Source organism: Erpetoichthys calabaricus, chromosome 17 (assembly GCF_900747795.2).
Source record: "Erpetoichthys calabaricus chromosome 17, fErpCal1.3, whole genome shotgun sequence".
In the NCBI taxonomy this organism is placed as follows: Eukaryota; Metazoa; Chordata; class Cladistia; order Polypteriformes; family Polypteridae; genus Erpetoichthys; species Erpetoichthys calabaricus.
Window position 1 is genome coordinate 20,046,649 of NC_041410.2, and position 23,919 is coordinate 20,070,567.

Genomic DNA, 23,919 nt, shown 5'->3' on the forward strand with positions numbered 1-23,919 from the left:
AACTCCAGGAAACACAAGCACTTACTGACTATCGCACTAGTCACTGGTAGTCAATCTATGGATATAACAAGTGCAAAAGTTAGTAAGTTGAAAGAAAAAAATCCAACTACAATACTAGTCAGTAATATATTAAGTGAGGCTCTCAGGGGCCGGAGTTCAAAATGGAAATACCAACACACACACACACACACACACACACACACACACACACACAAGAATGAAGCTGAGGCACCAGCAGCCCAACACTCCAGGTCTGCTACAACTTGTGGCGGTCTTAATAAACACCAGGAACGTGCACCATTACCAAAGAATCTATAATTGCAAAAACAATTTAAAAAAGCAAACACTTCCCTAAAATATGAGCCACATAGGTTTTGATCGTCCAGTAGCAGGGGTGATAAACAATAAAAAAAGTAAAGCACACCATATAAGCAGATTAAATAACATTGTTATTTGTTTTTCTTTTATACAGGAATGCAACTGCCCACATATAACTATATAAAACAAAAGTATACTATTTTTTGCTTAAGAACTGCAAGTCCAATCTGTGAAATTTCACTAGCATGCATTCTGTAAACTACTTATAACATGCTATCCTCACACGCACTAGGGAACTCAAGATTCAAAAAAAAAAAACGTAGCTCAGCAGAGCATAACACCATACCTCAAAACAAAGGCAAGTTATCAGACAAATGAAGAGGGGAAAACTATTGTGCTTTTTGCCTTACCAGCCGACATGCAAATGCAGCACAATGCCTGTAATAAATCATCTGAAAACTCAGTCTTGACTATATGAATACAGTCTATTTGCAAGTGTCCACTCACATACTCTGAAATATAGTTCTAGACTACAAAACTGAGTTAGGTCCCACTGGACTACTGCCGAAATACAGACCTGTACGTTATACTGCAAATGGCAAGCACATTTTACCTTAAGTGCACATTAATTAAAATGTTTGATCGGTTTGAGTTAAAGGTAGCTGTTTCAAAATAATTTCACAAGTTAATTTTTTGAGAAAATTATACAAGTATCTTAACTACATTTTTCTTTGATATACTGTATTAATCCCTGTGGGAAAATTGTCTTTTTGAATGACCCCTGGGGCTCATATGCCAGCAATATGGCCAAGATACGGTATTGCCAGCATCTTCTTACAAAAGCCACTGGGGCAGCAAGCACAAGGTGGGTCCACATCCTTTGCACAGGGTAATTTTTTTTATTTAAGAGTCTGCTGATGCCTCTCCAAGTTCACAAGCATAGTAAAACTGCTAGGGAGTCTTCAGGTTTTTTTTTTTCCCCCCCAAAGACCACATGCAGGTAGTTTCTACAAATCAGCAAAGGGAACGGAGATGCTTCTACATACTAGCAATAAAAATTAAAAAGAAAAGAAAAAGTATAGCCCAAGACAGCACAGAAAAACAGCTGTGTAGCCGTCATCATTATCTACATGTGTTATAAGATGTTTCAGGTAAGACAGGCATTTTGAGTTAAGATTAACATTAATAATAATTCTTTGCATTTATATAGCGCTTTTCTCACTACTGAAAGTGCTCAGCAATTGCAGGTTAAGGGCCTTGCTCAAGGGCACAACAGACCAGAGTCCCTTTTGGCATTTTACGGGATTCGAACCAGCAACCTTCCGATTGCCAGTGCAGATCCCTAGCCTCAGAGCCACCACTCTGCCAATTAAGGTAAAGATGATACAAGTTTTGAGGCGAGGTAGTTATGCTCAATAATCATGATACCAGAGTGTGGAAACGTGCTGAATGTCAATTAGCTCATACTTTCACTGTACTTTATACATGTGACAATTATACTATAAGCCTATATAATAAAATAACTGAATAAATCCCCTGGGAAACTTTTATAGAATGCCAACATGGTAAATGAAATGTCACATGAATTATACTTGCTAGCACAAGAAACCAAGTACATTTTTAAAAATATGATAAAAAGCATAATTGCTCTGGGACCCCAATATATCCAAAATTCAAAGAAATTACCAGCACATAATCTTATTAAATATTGGACATCCTCACTTCCATCTTGAAAATGAATGCTTTGTAATCCAATCATTAATAACATAGACCCAGGTTTAACAAAAGGATGACCACTTATATAAATTGAGATGAAAAAGAAAACTACACATTTTAAAGGCACAGATAAAAGGTGAAAAAATCTGCAGCAGGAAAGAGTGTGCTTGATCTGCTGCCATCTAAACTCAAAAATGAACTGAGACAAACCAAGCTCACTGTGGTAAGTATTGAACTTGCCCAATACATCCTTGTAGTCTTTGGAATTCAGTCCATTTAGGCAGCAAAATGCATAACACAGGAACCAACTGCAGGACAGCCTAAAGGCCACCACCACATACAGGTATATAATATAGCAGGCTGATTTAGAGTGGCCAATTTACCCAAAACATTTGTCTTTGCAACACAGGATAAAAACCTAAGTACCCAAAGGAAAACTCCTCACAGATATTGATCATCCAACCTAGGATTCAGACACAGTTCCCTGAATCTGTCAGGGAGCAGTACTACAATACATGCAATTGGACTGTACGATTTGTTCTCAAAAACCCTGCAAGCACAAGTTCTTTGTATGAAATTATGGCTTAAATCTAAAATGCTTTACTTTGAAAAAGACCAAATTAAACTTCAGGCAGATATAATCTTCAAAACAATGAAGGTACTTTAGATAAATTCAATTAAATCAACATCTTCTAACACCTGGTAAGTGATCTCAACATGGATAAAACATATGAATTACCTTGCAAAAGTAAAAGCATTCCAGTTAACGGCTCTTTCATGTACAGTAGATATTAAAATGTGGGCTAAATCCAGGTTATAAAATATTTAATATATATCAAATATTTTAGTTATTTTTGGAGGAAAGGTTTTTCAATTTTAGTTATTTTAGGAAAATAACCTTCAAAAAAAAAAAAAAAAAAAAAAAACTGCATACACAGAAGTATGCTTTTAAGAAAGAAAAAAGCTTTTAGAAAAGACAGCATAGCCAAGCTATTTTAAAGCAAATGTCAGAAAACTGAGCAAGCAGCCACCTGCAACTTAATTTTCCATTGTCAAGATAATCACAGAACTCTGACCACACCTTGTTTGCAGACACTACTTAAGCCTCCTGAAAAAACACTGCTGCCAGATTGCAAGTTTTCAATCATGCGCTTCCCTCTGGGAAATCTTAGAAGAGTATGAGATACAACTAAATATACTACAGTGGGAATTCAGTGTTTTACGTAAAAGTGTCTCCTAAAGTTTCTACTACTACACTGAAATGTTGGAAGAATTTTATCAAAGCACAAAGTAATTATTTAGAAGAAAAAAGCCACACTAGTTGGGGGGAAAAAAAAACTAACAAAATAATTATTCTTAGTACCCAACAGGAAGGACAGTACAATCAATTTACACTATTAAAAAAAAATATGCAGTTTTCAAACCACTACATTTAAAGATACCAGAATACTGGTGTGCTTTAGCTTTAGACTGCATAGGGCATAACAGTACCGACAAATGAGCACTGACAAATACATGCAGGAACAAATGATCACAGTCAATGGATGGCTCTTTTCATCTCTGGCAGATTTTTGGGGGTGCAGGAATTTTATTTAAGGGACACTTACAAAAATGATAATCCCTTTATTATTAAAATATTTATTGGATTCAAGCTTTGCAGCTTGTGATGACATTCCGGCTGCTTTTGAAGAGCTTGTGAATACACTAGAGTTCCTGCCAAAATTTAATTCTCCCTGAAAACTCTACTATTCTTTACATACACAAACGTCCAATGTCCTTATCAATACACCAAATGCTCGCCGATAACCGCTTTTGTTTTGCAAATGTGTCAATTAGAAGCACTTAGCCATCTCCCATTCAGCCGGAACCATCCTACAGCCAAGATTTTCACTTTCAGCTCAAGTCTGAAGATTTCATGGGGGGAATCAAGCTAAAGTTAGAAAATGGAATGAACCTTAATAAAAACTGATAATGTCATTTCTCAATGTAGTCTCCACCCTTCTCAATGCACTTGTGCCACCTGCCTAGCCCCTTCACCGCCCTCTGCCGGATATATCCGGCACCGCTGTTTTAATGCTAACGCCATACTGCCGGAATTATCCGGCACATTTGCCTGTGGTTATATGAATGCCTGGCAAGTAGTATAACTGACGGTTTGGCATGGGTATTATTACTACGTTGTATTTCGACAAGTCTGTGGTTGTTTTGGCCGGTCATGTGACGTGATTCGCATGTAACAGCTGTGAATATGGCGAAACGTAAACTGACTTCAAGTGAGGCTTTGCAGGCGATTTTGGACAGTTCTGATCATGATTGTAGCAGTTCTGAAGAAGATTTTAGTGACAGTGATGAGCAGCAACGTGCGCTGCATGATATTGTGAATGAAGACGCATCGGATGACGGCGCTGAGTGGGTGTATCCCCAGCATGTCAGCTGGGCTGCTGCCCGTGGTGAACTACCTTTTCTGCATTCGTTTGAGGGAACGTGTGGCTTTATTGTTGATGTAAACAATTACACTGCTGAGCAGTTTTATGAGCTGTTTGTGTCACCTGATTTGATTAGACATTTTGTTCATCAGACAAATCTGTATGCAGCACAGTTTATTGAGAAAAATCCCAATTTACCTCCACATTCCCGTGTTCGTGCTTGGTTTGACACTGATGAAAACGAAATGAAAAAATTCATTGGGATTTTGATGTTGATGGGAATAATCAGAAAACCAGATATTGAGATGTACTGGTCTACAGATCCTATGTATGCAACACCTATTTTTGCAGCTGTCATGACACGTAACCGATTCTCTTTGCTGCTGAAATTCTTTCATTTGAATGACAACAGAAACGAGCCAGATAAGAAAGATCCAAACCGCGACCACTTGTTCAAGCTACGTCCTTTGATTGATCATTTATTTGAAGCATTTCAGTTGCCCTACATGCCAGGACCGTCAGTTGCAGTTGATGAAAGTTTATTGTCGTGGAAGGGCCGCTTACAGTTTCGACAGTATCTACCATTGAAAAGGGCACGGTTTGGTATCAAGATGTTTTGCTTAGCTGAGAATTCAGGTTACATTTATAGATTTCGTGTATACACTGGCAACTTGCACAACATTTAGTGGTCAATACTGCTTGAATAAATGTAAAAAATGTAAAAAAAATGTAAAAAAGTAAAAAAACAAAAATTGTTCAGATTTCGCCTGGCTTGGGGAATATTTAGGGAGTTGGCGGTTAAAGGGCTAGAAATGACTGGATTCCAAAAGAATAAAAGGTTTTGTCTTATCCTCGCAACCACTTGTGCACCGCTTTCTTCACATCGTTATCTGTCCTGAATCGACGAACACCCAGAGTTATTTTTTGCGGTCCAAAAAGGTGGAAATCACACGGTGCCAAATCTGGAGAATAAGGACAATGTGGCAATACCTCAAACTTCAGTTTCTCCAGACAAGCCTTTGGTGTTCTTAGCAGTGTTTGGGAGGGCATTGTCTTGCAGCAAAAGGACTGCTTGAGATGAAAGTCCCCGCCACTTAGATTGAATAGCAGACTTCACAATGGTTTCCAGCGAGTCCCAGTAACTTGCACTGGTGACTGTAGTACCCATCAGCATGTAACTTAGGTGCACGAGTGATTACGAGGACAAGACAAAACCTTACATTCTACTGTAATCCAGGCAGGTGCGAAGTGCATTGAGAAGGGTGGAGACTATACGGAGAAATTACTTTAATCGGTTTTGTTAAGGTTCATTCCATTTTCTAATAAATCCCATTTTCTAACTTTAGTTTGACTCCCCCTCATATCTAGAAAAGAGTTGTAAGCAATTATATGGGTAATGATAAATGATTTGAAATACCAATACATTTCTTGTGTATTCCATGTTTACAATGATCTGTGTAAAAGTAAAATGAATTGAGACTTGTAGACACAAATCAAATGTGTTTATTAAATCAAAAATTACTGTGTGAATGTTAAATTTTACTTTTGTGACAATCATGCTTATATGACACCAAGGTAACTACAATGGCATACAGACAATTTGTCATTTAGCATTGACTTCTACTTCAAACTTACACTATTACGAAAATTAAATGTGTTTGTTACAACCAATATAACAACTACTTGAATGTGAAACACAAATACATTAAAAAAACGATATTTGGACTTGACAGTTTGTAGGCATTCACAGCAACATGACATCTGAATAATCTCTTTTTATTCAGTTTTATTCTTAAATAAAATCACTTGTTTCGTTATACTTTTTTTGTGAAAATGTATTTTATATTCCACTAGCAAAATACCCGCGCTTTGCAGCGGCGAAAATTTTATTAAGAAGTAAACCTTTTTAAACGAGGGAAAACAGATCAATAAATTATTTGTTAAGGATCTCTTTGTATACCACGTTGTCAGTTCGGCCCTCCGGTTGTAATATGACCAAGTTGTGCACTGAGCTTACTCTTGAGCATGCAACGTATAGTTGGCCATGTGAAAAGCAATCTTGCCTCAAATCAATGCCAACCTTTTGTAGGGTCTGTCCCTGAGGCTTATTAATTGTCATTGCGAAGCAGAGCCTTACTGGAAATTGGAGGTGTTTGAATTGAAATGGGTTTCATCGATAACTTCACATCCAGCATTTGAGAGTTTAAACATTTATAAACATCAAAGTGTCCACTACTCAAATCGTCACCTGTGAATCTAAGATGTTTAAGAGGCATTGGCGGTTATCCAAAGGTGTAAAATATCTGGCCATTTTGGTACACTCGAAAGCGACAACCGAACAATTCAGCGGCATCAACTCACATGCAGAACCATAGGTGAAGGGCTTAAGCATTTCACTCTTATAGTGCTCCTGTGTAGTATAATTATCTCCTGTACCATCATCAGTCCACACCTTGAACCTGTCCCAGTCATTCAATACATAAGACACAATGTTCCTCCGGATATCAAGAGTGAGCCTGATATGGCCGTGCAATATGTAACACAGAATGGAAAAGGCAGTCGCCATCTCCGGGCATGGAAAACACTCGGTAAGTGACAGTTCTTTGATCGATGGTGATCACCTCGATAGACATGTTAATGGGGGTACAGTTGGAACAATAAAGGAAATGGGTACCTGAACAATGTAAACTAAGTCTAAAATACCTACACAATAACTATAATCGTAATAAACGAACAATAAAACAGCGGAGAAGCCGTGGATTAAATAAAAAGGCTGCAGTTATCAGCAGGGAGACGTGAATACCGTGGCGAAGCAAGGAAGGGAATGAAGAGACCGGAGCGACGGATGGCCTTATATAGGCAGGCAGCCAACTACGTGGGAGGAGTGGGGATGGGGGACCCAATGCCGCCTTACACGGTGACCGAGCTGCAGGCTATGGTCGTATATATGTACGTAAGTAGGATTCAGTTAGCGTTGGGAAGCCGCGTACCAAATTTCTTGAAGATGGCCTCATAAGTAACAAAGACCGTTGGAAAGTTCAATATGGCGGCCAACAGTGGCGTCATACCACTGAAATAAGTACATACATCAGTTTCGGTTAGCGCAGGGAAGCTGCCTACCAAATTTCGTGAAGATGGGGCCATAAATAAAGTTTAGCATGGCAGACGTTGTCAACCGTTACGCGTAGCATTTCGAAATGAAACCTGCTTAACTTTTGTAAGTAAGCTGTAAAGAATGAGCCTGCCAAATTTCAGCCTTCTACCTACACGAGAAGTTGGAGAATTAGTGATGAGTGAGTCAGTGAGTGCTTTGCCATTTATTAGTATAGATTAACCACTTGACATTACATCTGTCTCTCTCAAGCTCCTCATGTATAACTGTAGAATTCATACTAAAACATGGCATACACACAAAAAAAATTCAGATGCATAAAACTGTGCAAAATTTCACCAAATGCAAAATGGAGGCCCTCAAAATTTCCACTTTAATTTCATAGTTCATTTTGTCATTAAAGAAAAATGTTGTAAACTTCATCTTAAAACTGATGTTTAATATACTAGTTTTTTAAACTGCATCGTAACTAGACTACCACATTAAATGCTTCGTATTCGAAGTGTTCCCAACCACCCAGTTATTAATCACTACAAGCTTCTTAAATGAGCTTTCTTTTATGCCAACAGAAGTGCACAGGTAGTGATCGCCACACAGAATACATTTTTTTATTGATTTTAATTAGAAACAGACAACATTTCATACAGTCAAGTCTAATAAATCAAAGCAACACTGAACCCCCAACCAACAGCAACTAAAGCTATTTTATAAAAGGAGCAAGGAAAGAAGGGTATTTTTCCCCAAAATGGAAGCTTATTCTAAAATGTTAGTTAGATCCTGCCAAGTGAGAATTTGATTTTTTCCCCGATTTCTAGTAGTATAGAACATCCCTTAACCACTAACTTAAAAGTGGTGGGGTGGGATTCTTCCAGCTGAGCAAGAGAAGTCTATGTGCTAGTAGTGCAGTAAAGGAAATTAGCCTTAAAGTGGAGAAGGGCAAACAAACTATCTGGGAGTACACCAAACACAGCTGTTAATGGCATAGGAGTGATTGTAACACCAAGGCTATTCAATGTTAATATGGAGCACACCCAGAACATGTGGCCCAGTGAGGCTGGAACTAGATTTCAGCATTCACAGATTGAATCTTGCCCTGGAAACATTTTGGACAATATTAAAGAAATAAATGCGCTCGATAAAAGATTTTAAGTTGAATGACTGAATGCTTTCCACATATGGAGCTTGAGTGTATTCTGTGCATGGTTACCTTCCACTCCTTTTCTGAAATATTAAGTGACAAAACCTTTCCCCAATGTACTCTAGGGTCTTTGAAAGGAAGAGACTTTCAAACATTTTTATAAATAGTAGAGATGCTATCTGAGTCTTCAAGACTGATCAATAATTCTTCTGGATTAGAACAAGGTAGAAAGTGAGGAAAATTGGGCAGGTTCTGTTTAGCAAAGTTTCTAGCTTGAAAGTAGTAGGGGAATTGTGTTGATAAGTTGTATTTGAAGCGTAATTGTTCGTAGGATGCAAAGACATTATCTATGCACAAGTCTTTAAGGGTTTTAATCCAGGACGTTTTCCAGACATTGAATAGTGTATATGTTTGAAAGGGTGGAATAAGGTGGTTGTTATGTAGAGGTGTAACAGATGGAAGTTTTGCTGTCCTAAAGTGCTTCCTACATTGGTTCTATATTCTGAGAGAATGAAAGGTAATTGGATTTTTGGTGACAGTTTGGATTAACTGGGGCACAAAGCAGGGAATAAAAAGAAGTACTGTAAGATTTGATTTCAATAACAAAATTTAAAAGTTGGGTAGTGCCATGCCCCCTTCTGCTTTAGGTCATTGTAGAGTCACCCTTTGGATGCATGGATGTTTTGAATTCCAAATAAATGAAGTTATGATTGAGTCTAATTTCTTAAAAAAATGATTAGCTAAATGTATATGGGGATGCTCTGAAATAGGAAGAGCAGCTTGGGAAGGATGGTCACCTTAACAATGTTGATTCTCCCTGCTAATGCAAGGTGGAGAGTAGACCATCTTGTTTAATTTTTTCTATGCAGACAGCAAAATTTTGTTGAAAAAGTTTTAAATATCATGGGGTAAATATTACAAGTAAATATAAACTGACCTGCCAAGTTAAAAGGGAAGGTGTCCAGTCCAAACCTACGTGCTGCAGAATTCACTGGAAAAAGCATGCTTTTATGTCCATATGTTTTGAAAATCTGCTTAAGCTTTTAGGACTGCTGGCACAGAATTTCATGGATCTCATATATATATATACCATATCATCTGCATATAGTGATATTTTCTGTTCACGTCTATCTCTGAGAATCCCCTTTATCTCAGGGATTTCGAAAGCATATAGGCAACGGTTCAATGGCGATTGCAAAGAGCAAAGGTAGTAAGGGGCATCCTTGTCAAGGAACACGTTCTATTTTGAATTTATCTGAAGTAATGTTGTTAATACTAGGGCTATGGAGTCGAAATCAAGGAGTCAGAGACAATTTTGGGTACCTGGAGTCGGGGTCGGAGTTGGCAAAAATGTACCGACTCCTAATAAATTTAAATTGTAATGAAAAAAAAATACAGCAAGTTCAAATCTCCCATTTCACAAACAATAGTCATAATTAAGTACTTCTCTGATGTAAGAATAAAGCCCAGTGCATAGTTGTGTTACTACTAGTGTGAAGTTCAGATGAGCTAGTATACAACCTGACATTCACATATTGTAATCTGGATTATGGTACATTACAAAAAGTGTTTTCATTTTATTTCAGATATAAAATGTGTTTAACAAGTTAATTTGAGTATAAACAAGTGTAATGATGTAGGTGGAGGTGTGTGCTATGGCCTGATGTGTGTTCTGGGGTTCTCGTCTTTTGTTTAGGCTGGCCAATACGGTAGAGAGTCAGCTCCCAAGCCAGTAGCTCTGTGGTTAAATGACATGTATGTTGCATTCCTTCAATCAACATGGAAAATACATTAGCATATTAAATACAGAGGAGTCCGAGTCAGAAGTACCGGAAACAAAGAAGTCAGAGTATTTATCTATCGACTCCACAGCCCTGGTTAATATGAACGGAGGCTTCTGGACTAGTATAAAGTAGTTTGATCCATGCACATATAGTGCATCCGGAAAGTATTCACAGTTCATCACTTTTTCCACATTTTGTTATTTAACAGTCTTATTCCAAAATGGATTAATTTTTTTCCTCACAATTCTACACACAACACCCCAGGATGACAACGTGAAAAAAGTTTGAGATTTTTGCAAATTTATTAAAAATTAAAAAATTGAGAAAGCACATGTACATAAGTATTCACAGCCTTTGCCATGAGGCTCAAAATTGAGCTCAGGTGCATCCTGTTTCCCCTGATCATCCTGGAGATGTTTTGGCAGCTTAATTGGAGTCCACCTGTGGTAAATTAAGTTGATTGGACATGATTTGGAAAGGCACACACCTGTCTATATAAGGTCCCACAGTTGACAGTTCATGTCAGAGCACAAACCAAGCATGAAGTCAAAGGAATTGTCCGTAGACCTCCGAGACAGGATTGTCTCGAGGCACAAATCTGGGGAAGGTTACAGAAAAATTTCTGCTGCTTTGAACGTCCCAATGAGCACAGTGGCCTCGGTCATCTGTAAGTGGAAGAAGTTCAAAACCACCAGGACTCTTCCTAGAGCTGGCCGGCCATCTAAACTGAGTGATCGGGGGTGAAGGGCCTTAGTCAGGGAGGTGACCAAGAACACGATGGTCACTCTGTCAGAGCTCCAGAAGTCCTCTGTGGAGAGAGGAGAACCTTCCAGAAGGACAACCATCTCTGCAGAAATCCACCAATCAGGCCTGTATGGTAGAGTGGCCAGAAGGAAGCCTCACCTTAGTAAAAGGCACATGGCAGCCCGTCTGGAGTTTGCCAAATGGCACCTGAAGGACTCTCAGACCATGAGAATGAAAATCCTCTGGTCTGATGAGACAAAGATTGAACTCTGGTATGAATGCCAGGCGTCACGTTTGGAGGAAACCAGGCACCGCTCATCACCAGCCCAATACCATCCCTACAGTGGAGCATGGTGGTGGCAACATCATGCTGTGGGGATGTTTTTCAGCGGCAGGGACTGGGAGACTAGTCAGAATAAAGGGAAAGATGACTGCAGCAATGTACAGAGACATCCTGGATGAAAACCTGCTCCACAGCGCTCCTGACCTCAGACTGGGGCGACGGTTCATCTTTCAGCAGGACACCGACCCTAAGCACACAGCCAAGATATCAAAGGAGTGGCTTCAGGACAACTCTGTGAATGTTCTTGAGTGGCCCACCCAGAGCCCAGACTTGAATCCGATTGAACATCTCTGGAGAGATCTTAAAATGGCTGTGCACCGACGCTTCCCATCCAACCTGATGGAGCTTGAGAGGTGCTGCAAAGAGTAATGGGCGAAACTGGCCAAGGATAGGTGTGCCAAGCTTGTGGCATCATATTCAAAAAGACTTGAGGCTGTAATTACTGCCAAAGGTGCATCGACAAAGTATTGAGCAAAGGCTGTGAATACTTACAGTGGGGCAAAGAAGTATTTAGTCAGCCACCAATTGTGCAAGTTCTCCCACTTAAAAAGATGAGAGGCGCCTGTAATTTTCATCATAGGTATACCTCAACTATGAGAGACAAAATGAGAAAAAAAAAATCCAGAAAATCACATTGTCTGATTTTTAAAGAATTTATTTGTATGATCACACCTGAGACTTATTGAGGCTGGATGCAGCATGCAAAAAGATTTTACATTCAGTGTCTCAGAAAGGAAGAGATCACTTATTTCCTATTAGTTATACTGGTCTTTATGTACGTTCCTTAAATTTGTGGGTCACCAAAAATGTGGCCCCAGTACCATTTTCATATATATTGTGAAATGGGATGTTTTGAGGTTTTAACATTTGTGAATGCAATATGATATACAACACTTAGCAAGGCTATTTGTGATAGAGTAGTGTGCCCATTTTAACTAAATACAAAGAACATTACAGCATACCACAGACACGCAATACAAGAGACTGGGTGCTACATACTTTAAGAAGTAAGCATATACTTATTATATGGTAAGGAGGAAAAGTGCATATTAAAATAACAAAGTAAAGTACTGGCAGTGCAATTTATTTATATACAAGAGACAGGAGATAGACATGTTGCGTGCAGGAAACTATTGCACTCACCTCGTCTGATTACGTCCGCTATGTTCTATGCTCTGATCAGGACTTCTGAACTCTCTTATAAGTTTGAGACCACAGACATAATTTGTTGGACATTGCCTGAACAGACGTCATGTAGTGCATAGATGCATGTATATTATGCATAGCCAGCCTTAAAAGCCTTATGTTCTATACTTAAGTGTTAACTGGTATTTTTGAAGTTGAACAACAGGTAAAACCAGTGGCCTACAGTTTTTTTGTTTATTAGCAAAATTAAGTTTCAGTGACTTATTATTCAGTGACCATAAAAATTACTAATGTAAAATAACCTTAACACACATTTTTAAACTAATAAAGCAAGAACACAAAACATTTCTCCATTAATACATACAGCATAAAAGAAAAGAAAAATTCCAATAAATTGTTGATAAAGAAGAGACGATTGGGAGACAACGTTAAAGAGGCGAGATTGCGTTGGTCTGGGCATGCGCAGAGGAGAGATGGTGGGTGCATTGGCGAGTGGTGAGTGAGGAAATGCAGGTGATGGGTGTAAGAGCAAGATGCAAAGGACAGGAAGATATGGAAAAAGATGATCCACTGTGGCAACCTCTAGAATAAAAAGAAGAAGAGGCATATATACAAGGCTAACATACTCAACAAGTTAACATGTAAAATAGACAAATATGGCTTTTAAGCTAACAAGACTATTGTTTACTAATCAACAAAGGCAAACTTTTCATTATCTGGTTTTAATGTGCGAGTTTTTATACCAACTTCATCCTGTATAAAGCAACAAAATGTTAACTTGCTCCATGAAAAATAAGATTCTGCAAAAACTAAAAGCGCAAATTTCTGCTGAGGTTCTTGTAAACAAACCATCATCAAGTGCTACATTAATTCAGTAAGAAATTGGCAAAAACAGCTACCCCACGGTCAAATACCCTGACAAACATAAAATCCACACTTTTTGGATACAAGACAAATGCTATTTTTAAGGTTTATTGTAAATATCTTCTTAGTTTGTTCTTTTACAGCAATGTACAAATTAAGGAGATTACTTATGGACTTATTACAAGTTAAAAAACAAACAGATCACACAGCACTCTATCAACAGCTAGTTTCTTCTATCGACTACCAAAAATTACTATATTACTGATCTTATTTTAATGGAGTTGAAATAGGGATAAAAAAAACTATTTAAATGTTAAAGACATTTCTTGTTGCTGCCTTTGGCAACACACAATTCCACACTCGTCCAGATGCAGCTTTCAGCATGTCCTGCCGACTTCATTCTCATTAGCTGCAGAGTTAGCAGAAACCACCCAAAAAAGCAAGCTCTAATACAAAAATTATGCTTATGATTTATGTATCAAGTCGAAATAAATGAAAGATTCAAATTAGCCCACATGCATACATATATGATGATATATACATATATGCATGAAGAGCCAGGTCTGTGTGGGTACATTGGTTAAGTAGCTTTAAACAAAGCAGAAGTAAAGATTAAGTACTATAGTATATTGGGTAATTAGCAGGCAAGCTAAAACATATTCTGGCATTCTGGGATAATGAGCCAGTGGGAAAATGGGGTGGGGAAGAGAAAACATTTAAAAAAAAAAAATAAAAATAAAAAATTATACATTATACTTTACACTGCAGTTCAACTATTTACCGGAAATGCTACATACCAAGGATCAATATCAAGCATTATGAATATCACAGCTCCAGTTTTGTTTACTCTCATGTGTATTCATTTTCATGGACTTCCTTATTATAAAACACAGGTCTTGGTGGATCCAGCCAATTCTTTGTGCATTCTTTTAGATTGTATCATAATATAATTAAAAGCCACCATTCTATACTAGTATGTGTACAACATTTAACTATATATTGTAATACTTATCACTATTGTTCACATTTTTTTCCATCATGTTAACTATTTTTAGCTTCAATCTCCCAGCCTAGGGAAGATGCACTGCTCACAAATGCTAATCATTTAGCAGCAACCACACATGAAACATGAGTGAAGGAATGTCCAATGAACAAAGGCAACAAGACTAATAAAGAAAGAGGAAGATATGAGCTAGAATATTCAGTGAACAAAGATCCCTAAATGCACGTGATCGTAACTAAATTGGCATCTCACTGTGAAAGTGTATTAATATGTATATTTTGGAGGATGGGCACAAATTGGGAGTATGGATGCCTGGGACTACCAGTTTAATTCCAGACACTCAAACTATAGACTTGCAAAACCTAGTGAGCTACCAGATGTTTTGGACCATAGTTTTTGATTACAAAAGTATTTGCTTGAACCAATCCGATAAAACCAAGAGATCCAATTCTTCATTTATGATGTTAACTTGGGTGTCACTTGTAAAGAAAGCTGCTTACAGTGCGACAAGACTGCAGTAGCCACCGTCTGACAGGCATACACTGTACTAGTGAGTAATATACCAAAACTGTGCAGTAAGTCTATAAAGCAAACATGAGAAACAGTAGTGTTAGCTGTAAAGCAACTGGGCAGTGAACGCAAGAATGCCAAAAGTTAATTACATCCTATCATAGTTTACAGTGACATAAATAAAGTAAAATTTAATACACACTTTGTTCTCAATTAAAAAAAAAAAAAAAAAAAAAAAAAAAACCATTCCACTGCTATTTAAATACCAAAATTACAAGTGAAAGAAATCAAAATTGAATATAGCATTATTACGAAAATAAATGGCAAATAATTTCAAATACACTGGAAGAAATTTTTCAGCGGATTAAATAAACTAAGAATATTACACAAAGTGCAAAAGACTGCATGGAAGAGAGAGCATCACAACCAAGTCAAAGAATATACTATGCTGTATGCAGAGACTAGAAATCATATAAAAGTGTTCCTTTGTTTTCAAGCAGAACTAATTTTAAGATTGAAAGGGAAAAAAAAATGCACAGTAATATTGAACTGTTTACTATACCTGTCACCCTGCAAGATCTAGCAAATGCTTGTGCAGTATTGAGTCATTTCATGAAATGTACAACACGGAAACAAAAATGTTAATGATGTAGCAGGTAACCACCTCTTTCAAACTGGCAAGTCTTTCTAAAGCTTAGAAAATGAAAAACAAATTTTAGCAGCTTGTTAATCACATGTGATGGTTTGAATGTTTCAACAATGTGCTTGTTACAAATTTTCAGCCTTAGAAAATGGCCTTTAAAAGTCAGAGGGATATACTCCATTACAAGCAGCCACTGTCTTATGCAGTTACAGAAAAGACACAAGACAAAATTTCCTAAAATTCCTCAAACTTAACAGATAAAACACTGCAATGAAAAAAGTCACAGGTAACCCCCAATTCCCCATATAATGATGGGCTACCAGGTTTACAAAACTGGTAGCCCAGCAGACTACCATATGCATTTACAATTTGTCCACACCAGAAACTGAATAATTTGGAAGAATATTCTGTGATAAAACTTGGTCATATCATCCAAAAAACAAAAACGGGAGACCCACAAAAGTCCAAAGGATTGTGAAGATAAATTACTTTCTTTCTTTGTGTACTTTGAAATTGGTCAGAACCAATTTCTACTTGTGAACAGGGCAAAAATAACCAATTCACCAAATCATAATAAGACTGTCTTCAGATGGAGTATGCCTGTGTGTGTATTGTATATATTTATTACTTAATTTGCTTAGCACTGAATGCTAAGATCACCAACTAAAAGTGCATCTTACTCTCTTTAATCCGCCTCACATAGCCCAAGAACACCTCTACCTCTAGAAACAGAACTACACACATCACACATGGCAATTACTAGGGAGAAATAAAACCAAGAAAAAATAAAATGTTTTACTTTGCAGGGATTGCAAATGAGGGGGGCAAAATATTGTTGAATTCATGAAGAGACCGAATAAGAGAACAAGGTGCATTTCTAGAAATTCTACTCTCACCACAAAGTTGATCTGAACAAGAGCAGCAGTACTATTTTGCACATCCAAACAATATATGCCTGTCTAAAAACAATTACATCAAAACTCGGTGAGAATATCCGTTACACACTACACATTACTGTTGCTTCTTTTTATATATCACAGGAAAAAAAAAAACAAACAAATACAACCTCAACAGACGATGGATCAAACTAAATAGAAAGTGTGATCTTAGTGCCAGGCAACTGCAGTAGTGGAGATGGTAATATGTTCAATATACATGATATTTTAAGCAGAATGTGCTATTTTGCAGTGCAATACAAGGAGCATAAAAACAATAAAGACACTGGTCCTCTAGGAAGGGAAACAGAGACCAAACTGTCATAATTAAGGGACTTAATTGCAAGTACAGTAAAAATTCAGATTACTGAGGATTACAATTTTACACTAAGAAAACAAGAAACACATGGATCATTTTACTGTTGTACATTTTAGATCTTGACGGACCAGCAAAGGAATACAAGAAAACTACCATACTAATAATAATGCTTTCCCTTCCAGGATATATATTTGATTCAGTCTGGGCTACGACCAGACACATACCATGAAAACAGAGAAACTTATAGATATAATCCGTTAACTCATGAAAACTAGCTCAACATTAAAATGCCACCTCATTGCCACATTAGCAGCTTTGTATAGGCTCTGAGCATCATTGATGACTGATATACAAAAAAAAAAAACAATTCATCAGTGACTAAGAAGTAAACACTAGCTTCAAATTAAATCCTCCACACTCCCTAAAGTCTTGTCAATCTATAACAAATCTCTCTAAAGTCTAGTCAATCTGTAACAATTCTTTTTTCAATTATGAAATTTTTGGCAACTTAATGGGAACTTAGAAATTAAATTTAGACTCCTAAAGTACACAACACTCAATGTGTACAGGGACTCTGTATACACATACATACATACATACACACACACACTCTTAAATGTACAATGAAGGAAACCAAAGTTACCTTTACAGTGCTAACTGGTATAAACCAACTGCATTATAAAACTATATACAGTATGCTGTACTTGAAGACTCTGGAAATGAGTGGTTAGTCATTTTCATGGGCACTGCAAGTGACAAGAACAGCCACTGTATTCTACAAATGCATTTTCATATTAAGTGCTGCTCAGGTATGCTAAAATGGCATCCTATTTGTTTTAAGGAGACAAAAATATTACATCTTATTTTAAAAATTTTCTCCAAAGTGAAGAGTTCTACTAGTTCTACACATGCAGTTACTTACTAGGGTTAAATGCAGTTATCACATTATGCATCATCAAGCCCAACTACTTATAGTCTACTTACACCATCAAAAACCTCTCACCTCATATAAACCTTTGATACACAAAAAAAGGAGTCACAGCATTATCATTTTATTTGAACAAACTCAACAGGTGCGTGAGAGCAGGATCACTGTAATGCTGCTTGTATACTTTAAATTTTCCTACATTTCCAATACAGTAATCCCTCGCTACTTCGCGGTTCACTTTTCGCGGATTCATGACTTTGCAGATTTTATATGTAAGCATATCTAAATTCACAACGCGGATTTCTCGCTGCTTCGCGGGTTTCTGCAGACAATGGGTCTTTTTACTTGCTTCCTCAGTTGGTTTGCCCAGTTGATTTCATACAAGAGATGCTATTGGCGGTTGGCTGAAAGGCTACCCAATCAGAGCACGCAGTTAAGTTCCTGTGTGCTGCTGATTGGCTCAGCGACGGAGTGTTGCATTAACCAGGAAGTCTCATCACACTCATTCATCATTAACGTGCTAATGATTCAGGGGCCGTGTCCAAGCACCAACAGAAGATGCAAATGATTGCAGAAAAGGTAAAAGTTTTGGATATGTTGAAGGAAGGGAACAGCTACACCGCTGCAGGACATCGATTCTTTTTATTTAAAAAGGAGGAAAAGCATATAAGATCTACGGCCGCAGTGTCCTTTAACCAGGGTGCAAAATGAGTTGCAAGTGGACGTGATAAGGCAGTAGTCTGGATGGAATCTGCTTTAGGAATCTTTGCAACAAGGTCGACGACGTCATGACCGCCTACAAGCTGCTACGTGTACTTCGTTATACAGTAAGTGTAAACTTATCTACCGATTTCATATTGCTTAGCAGTTGTCCCTGTTTTTAATAGAGTAAATGGTGGGTTGTAAACAATACAGGGAGGGTTTAAAAACGTCCAAATACACGTTAAATAATTAAATAAATATAGTGTCCCTACTTCGCGGAAATTCAGTTATCGCGGTCGGCCTTGGAACCTATCTCCCGCGATAAGTGAGGGATTACTGAATTTGTGGAATTTCCACATTTATGCACAAATCAGGCATCACATATGACCCTCACTATTTGCCTTCCAGGTGGCATACCCATATGGCACTTCCATGTAACTAAGGTTTTCTGTTCAAAAGACAGGAACACCAATACATTTTGATTTTTCATTGTCTATCCCTATCTCCTTAGATCAGTGTGCCATATGCCACCCTATTAGGTGATCAAACCTCACAGCACCTTATAAGCAGTCATTAGACTACAGTGCACTGCTACTTTATGAGTTACCAGTCAATCTACATCTACATGCTTACCTATAATCACAAGCCCTCAGTCTGGACGGAAGAGAAAAGGACTGATGTACAGATCCGCTTGTTTCATTGCTTCTTCAAATCAAAAACCATGTATTAAAGCATATCATGAGAAAACTAACTAAGTGCCTCCTAGGAAAGAGGTAGGCCCAGGAGGGATTATACTCATGGTGTGAAATGTAAATTCAAGTGTGGGGCTGTCAAAATAAGCTCTCCTGAAAACATTTTCAAATTTGCTTTTTAACAAATTAAAAAAATTCAAAAGTTAAAGAATTGGACTATATTTGCCTCGTTGCCGTTAGGCTAAGTAGTCATTTGGCTGTATTGTAGGGCAAGGCTCTGGCAACAATGGCCTTATCACAAAATGGCACCCCTCAAGTGAAAAAGTATATCTTGGTCTACTTTTGATGATTAGCACTACAAATTAACTAACTTTTTTATGAGGAAGTATGCAAAGCTACCAACCACGCCTCAAAAAGGTCAGGGGTGAGGATTCTTAACAGCACAGCATAATTCACACCCGAATTCTCTCAATCAGCTAACTAGGGAACTCCCCAGAGATAGGTGTAGTGTGATGCTGTGGACTCGACAATAGAGAGGGTCAACCATAAAATCAGAGTCCCTGAAACACAGGAAAAGTGACCTTTAGAAAGCTCTAGCATTCCCAACAATAAAGCAAACACTGTACAGCTGCTTTCTTTAAAACAAAAGAAAAATAACACACAAGAGCTGCTTAAAATTACATAGGTTGAAGATGTCTGCTTTGTTCTGAACAAATCATCATAAAAAGACGGTTACCGTTAACAAGTTAATTTGTAATCGATACACTGTAATCCAATATTACTTCCACCGTCAAAAAGAAAAAAATAGAAGTACGTAGAACAAAAAAAAAAAAACTTTTATACAAGTGCAGGCAAGAACGCAAGACTGATAGACAGGAGGAGGAGCTAAGATAGGACACAGTGAGATGTGTAAACTGAGAAATCAACTAAAACTTTATACTACAGTACTGCATATTACAAAAAGTGAGTTCATTTCGGAAAGTTCAAGTTGTGAACGGTTAAACAATGCAAGAGTGAAAAAGCAGGCCTTTCGCGTTTATATAAAGGTTCATAACGATGGGGTCTCTCCTACAGATCTCGGGAGAGTGCAAAAGTGCGACACACCCAAACAAACATCCCAGACAAAGATTATTTAGATTTTGGGGATAGCTTGAATCCCGGTATTCACTTTCAAATGTCAAGTTCGCCTTCTATATCGCTGGTATACTATTACATCGGTTTGATTAACAGAAACCGAACTTGACAATGAAATGGACTTCCAGCTCCAAACTAAAGGTTTGGCCCTGAGGGGCCTAGAAGTCATTATCTACTGGTTTCCGTTTCCACTTCTCTGGGAAAGGTGGGTTCGAAGACGGGAGGATATAGGATTCATTAGTAGCGGCCCTTCTCTTTCTTGCCGAGTGACATTCTGCTTAATCCCTCTTTATAAACACTAATCTCCTGTCGGGATAGCCAAGTGCGAAGCATACAGCAGCCTTCAAACCACGCATCGTGCGGATAGACAATGAAGTCCATCGTGCCAGACATGGGAACAAGTGCACACACGCCAGCTGTTTATGCCGTGAAGTGAGCAACGCAACATTAGAGATGTTAGGAGGGAAAAAAGGGGTGGGGGGGCGCACACACACGCACAAAAACACAATCGTCTAGCCAATCAAATACAATCTTGGCGATTGATTTCATTCGTTCAGCCACTTTTATTGATCGTGAATCACTGGCTTATAAACCACAATCGCCTTAAGTCGGAAAAAAACAAACAATCAAGCAGGCAACCTGCTCAATCGAGTAGACTTTGATCAGGAAGGAAAGAACAATCAGAAAAGCGCCCTGCCCGTGGCAGTCTGTCACAGTCGCCACCTCCATTTTCACGAATTTATTCGCACCTATGTCCTTTCCACTCACTCGAGGGTTCCTTCCGTTCCATTCGCTACTCCACATAAGCCTCTATGCAACCAATTAAAGCCCGAAAGGACGCCGCTCCTTCCTCAAGAGACGGAGGTTTTTGCCCCAAACGCCTCTGAGCTCGCACACGACGCGACGCGACGCGCCTCTGCTACCGAACACTTCCGACACGACTTAGTTCCCACTTACCTCCGCTATAGGATATGCAGTAGAGGAAAATATACATTTTCACGATACTAGATAAATCCATTGTTACAACATTGACAACACAGTCGTCGTCTTTCTTCCGTTACCCGCTCTCCGGCTCCCTTTCTGGGTTTATGGCAGCGCTCGGCGCTCCACGGGAGCTCTGCCGTCTCAAGCGGAATGACATCACACGTATATCCCGCCCTCCTCCGCCGGACACCCGGACACGCCCACTTACCGCCACTGTTTTTTTTTTTTTTTTGTATCGTGAGAGTGTCAATAGCCTTTCTTAACCCTATCACGCTTCTGTATTTGCAGTAGTTTGGAATCTTACAGTTTAATCTTGGTTATTTTTTTTTATTTTCTTAAAAGCGAAACTAGCGACATGTTCACGTTTCCAGACATTCAGGATCCATTACAGCCTCAACGTTAATAGTTTAGCGTTTCAGAGACAGTCCTGGAGACTCATCGCTAAGAAGGCGACAAGTCATAATGAGAACAAGGTGCGTCTTCTGTGGGAAATGTAAAATGGTGTTATCAGTGTCATCACATAATTTGACCAGCTGCTTTTCAATTTAAATTTAGAGAAAAACGACAATATTAAAGCAAAAAATATACTATTCTGAAATAATAATCGAATTCAGAATAACAAAAAATTGAAAAAAAAATCTAAAAGAAAAAGCATGACAGAAAACCTCAACTTTATGCGCAGCATTTTATACTGACCACCAACTTAACGAAATGTCTTTTTTTATACATTTTCATTGATTTTAATTAGAAACAAATGACATTCCATACAGTCACGACAAATTTAACAAATCAAAGCAAAGTTCGACCCCCACCCAAGACTTAACGAATTTTCCATGCAAATATCCATTATTAGTTCATGGCTAAGGATTTTGCAACATTCCATGTACAACACTGGAGAAAAAAATATAAGGTAATCAATTCACTGTTTAGATAGATAGATAGTTTATGAACATTATGTCTTATTTATGTAAATTTAAATAAAACTGAATTGACTGAACTAATATTATTTGCAGGTTAGTACTGTAAAGAACCAACTTTTTCAACCTGCATCTAAACGGTGTTTGAAATTTGAAAGGTGCAGCTCCCCTAAGTGCTATTAACAGCATGGGTTTATAAATGGAATTGGCTGTGTGAGTGTGGACACATGCACGAATGGGTCTTATGCTGGACTGGTGCTCTGAACAGGGCTGTTTTCTGCCTACACCCAGTTTTGCAAGATAAGCGCTGACACCCCCCAACAACAACCATGAATGGAATCGTGTGGGTTTCAAATTGTTAAGTCATATATCGTAGTAAGTGTTTTAAGACAACCATTAAACAGAGAGAAAGGTATAGGCTCTGTGAATGGAAGATGGGCTTATAACACTGTAACAGGATTTGTACAAAGTCAGACATGGATTCTGTTCTTCTTTTTCAAATACTAGGTGACCTGAATCCACTTCTGAATGTGTACAAACTTTTATGGATTATACGCCCATCTTCCACTTTTCATGTAGACTATTTATTTATTTGTTTGTTTGATTCTTTGTTTTTTATTTAATTGGAAACAAATACTGTTATTCCTTACACTATCACTTTCTAGGTGAATGAAACAACAGTGGAAGGAAAAAAAAAGGTTAGAGATCAGCTCGGGTAAAACTTCAATAGTGAGATTCTTCATCATGAATTTCTGGGTTTGTATGATTTACAGTAACTAGAATTGCTGCAGACTCCCAGTATTGGATCGATTCAGTGGAAGTCCTGCTGTCATGTAATGCAGATATATCTTTAAAGCCCCTTAGACTGATTAATTCTGGGGTTTACTAATGGGAAGCAATTAATGGTTTAGTAGCTATTATGCCCAAAAAGAGAATTATTTGTACTTACAAAGGTCCACATTCCTTCCCCCCATCTCAGAATCGTTTTTTATAGGGTTGAATTAAGAGAAGGAGTTTAAACGTCATACATTAAAACAATTCTGCCCTTGTGTAGTGCCTCTTATAGTGAACAGTATAGTGAACGATTGTGCATCTAGATAAAAACGTAAAGATCTCTAGGCATGCAATTATAGTAATGGACATAAAGGATCTGAGATTGAAAGTAATCCAACAAGACAAATAAAAATATTACAAACACTGTCTAGTGCCCCTGGAGCAGTTTCAGGTCAAGGGCCCAACAGAGTAACATTCTATTGCTGGGATTCAAACCAGCCACTTCCCACTTATCAGCACATTAATTTTAGCCAGAGAGCCACTACTCAGCCCTAAATATATTCTGTGTATATCCTGAGATATATCATCTCAGGAAAGAAACCGTAATTTTGATGATTGTAGATTTAAGTATCTTATTTAATTACATTATTCTGCAAAACAAACCCCAAGTTATGATTGTACAAATATGGACCTTAATATGTTATACTGTTTGCATAATGTGGTCTGGTGTTGTGAGTTCTCAATTGATATCTATTTATATCTCAGTTCTGAAGAAACTGTATAAGAG

At 38.0% G+C, this 23,919-nt stretch overlaps 1 protein-coding gene across 1 annotated transcript in view; it reads right to left on the minus strand.

Annotated features, from left to right (window-relative positions):
• Nucleotides 1-21,592, minus strand: part of adam10a (ADAM metallopeptidase domain 10a) — a 126,534-nt gene extending 104,942 nt beyond the window's left edge. Inside the window, exon 1 of the mRNA XM_028823876.2 lies at nt 21,415-21,592. Within this exon, the coding sequence (XP_028679709.1) occupies nt 21,415-21,475 (61 nt within the window). The 5' untranslated portion in view covers nt 21,476-21,592. The remainder of the gene's footprint in view (nt 1-21,414) is intronic.
• Between the last annotated feature and the right edge of the window lie 2,327 nt (nt 21,593-23,919).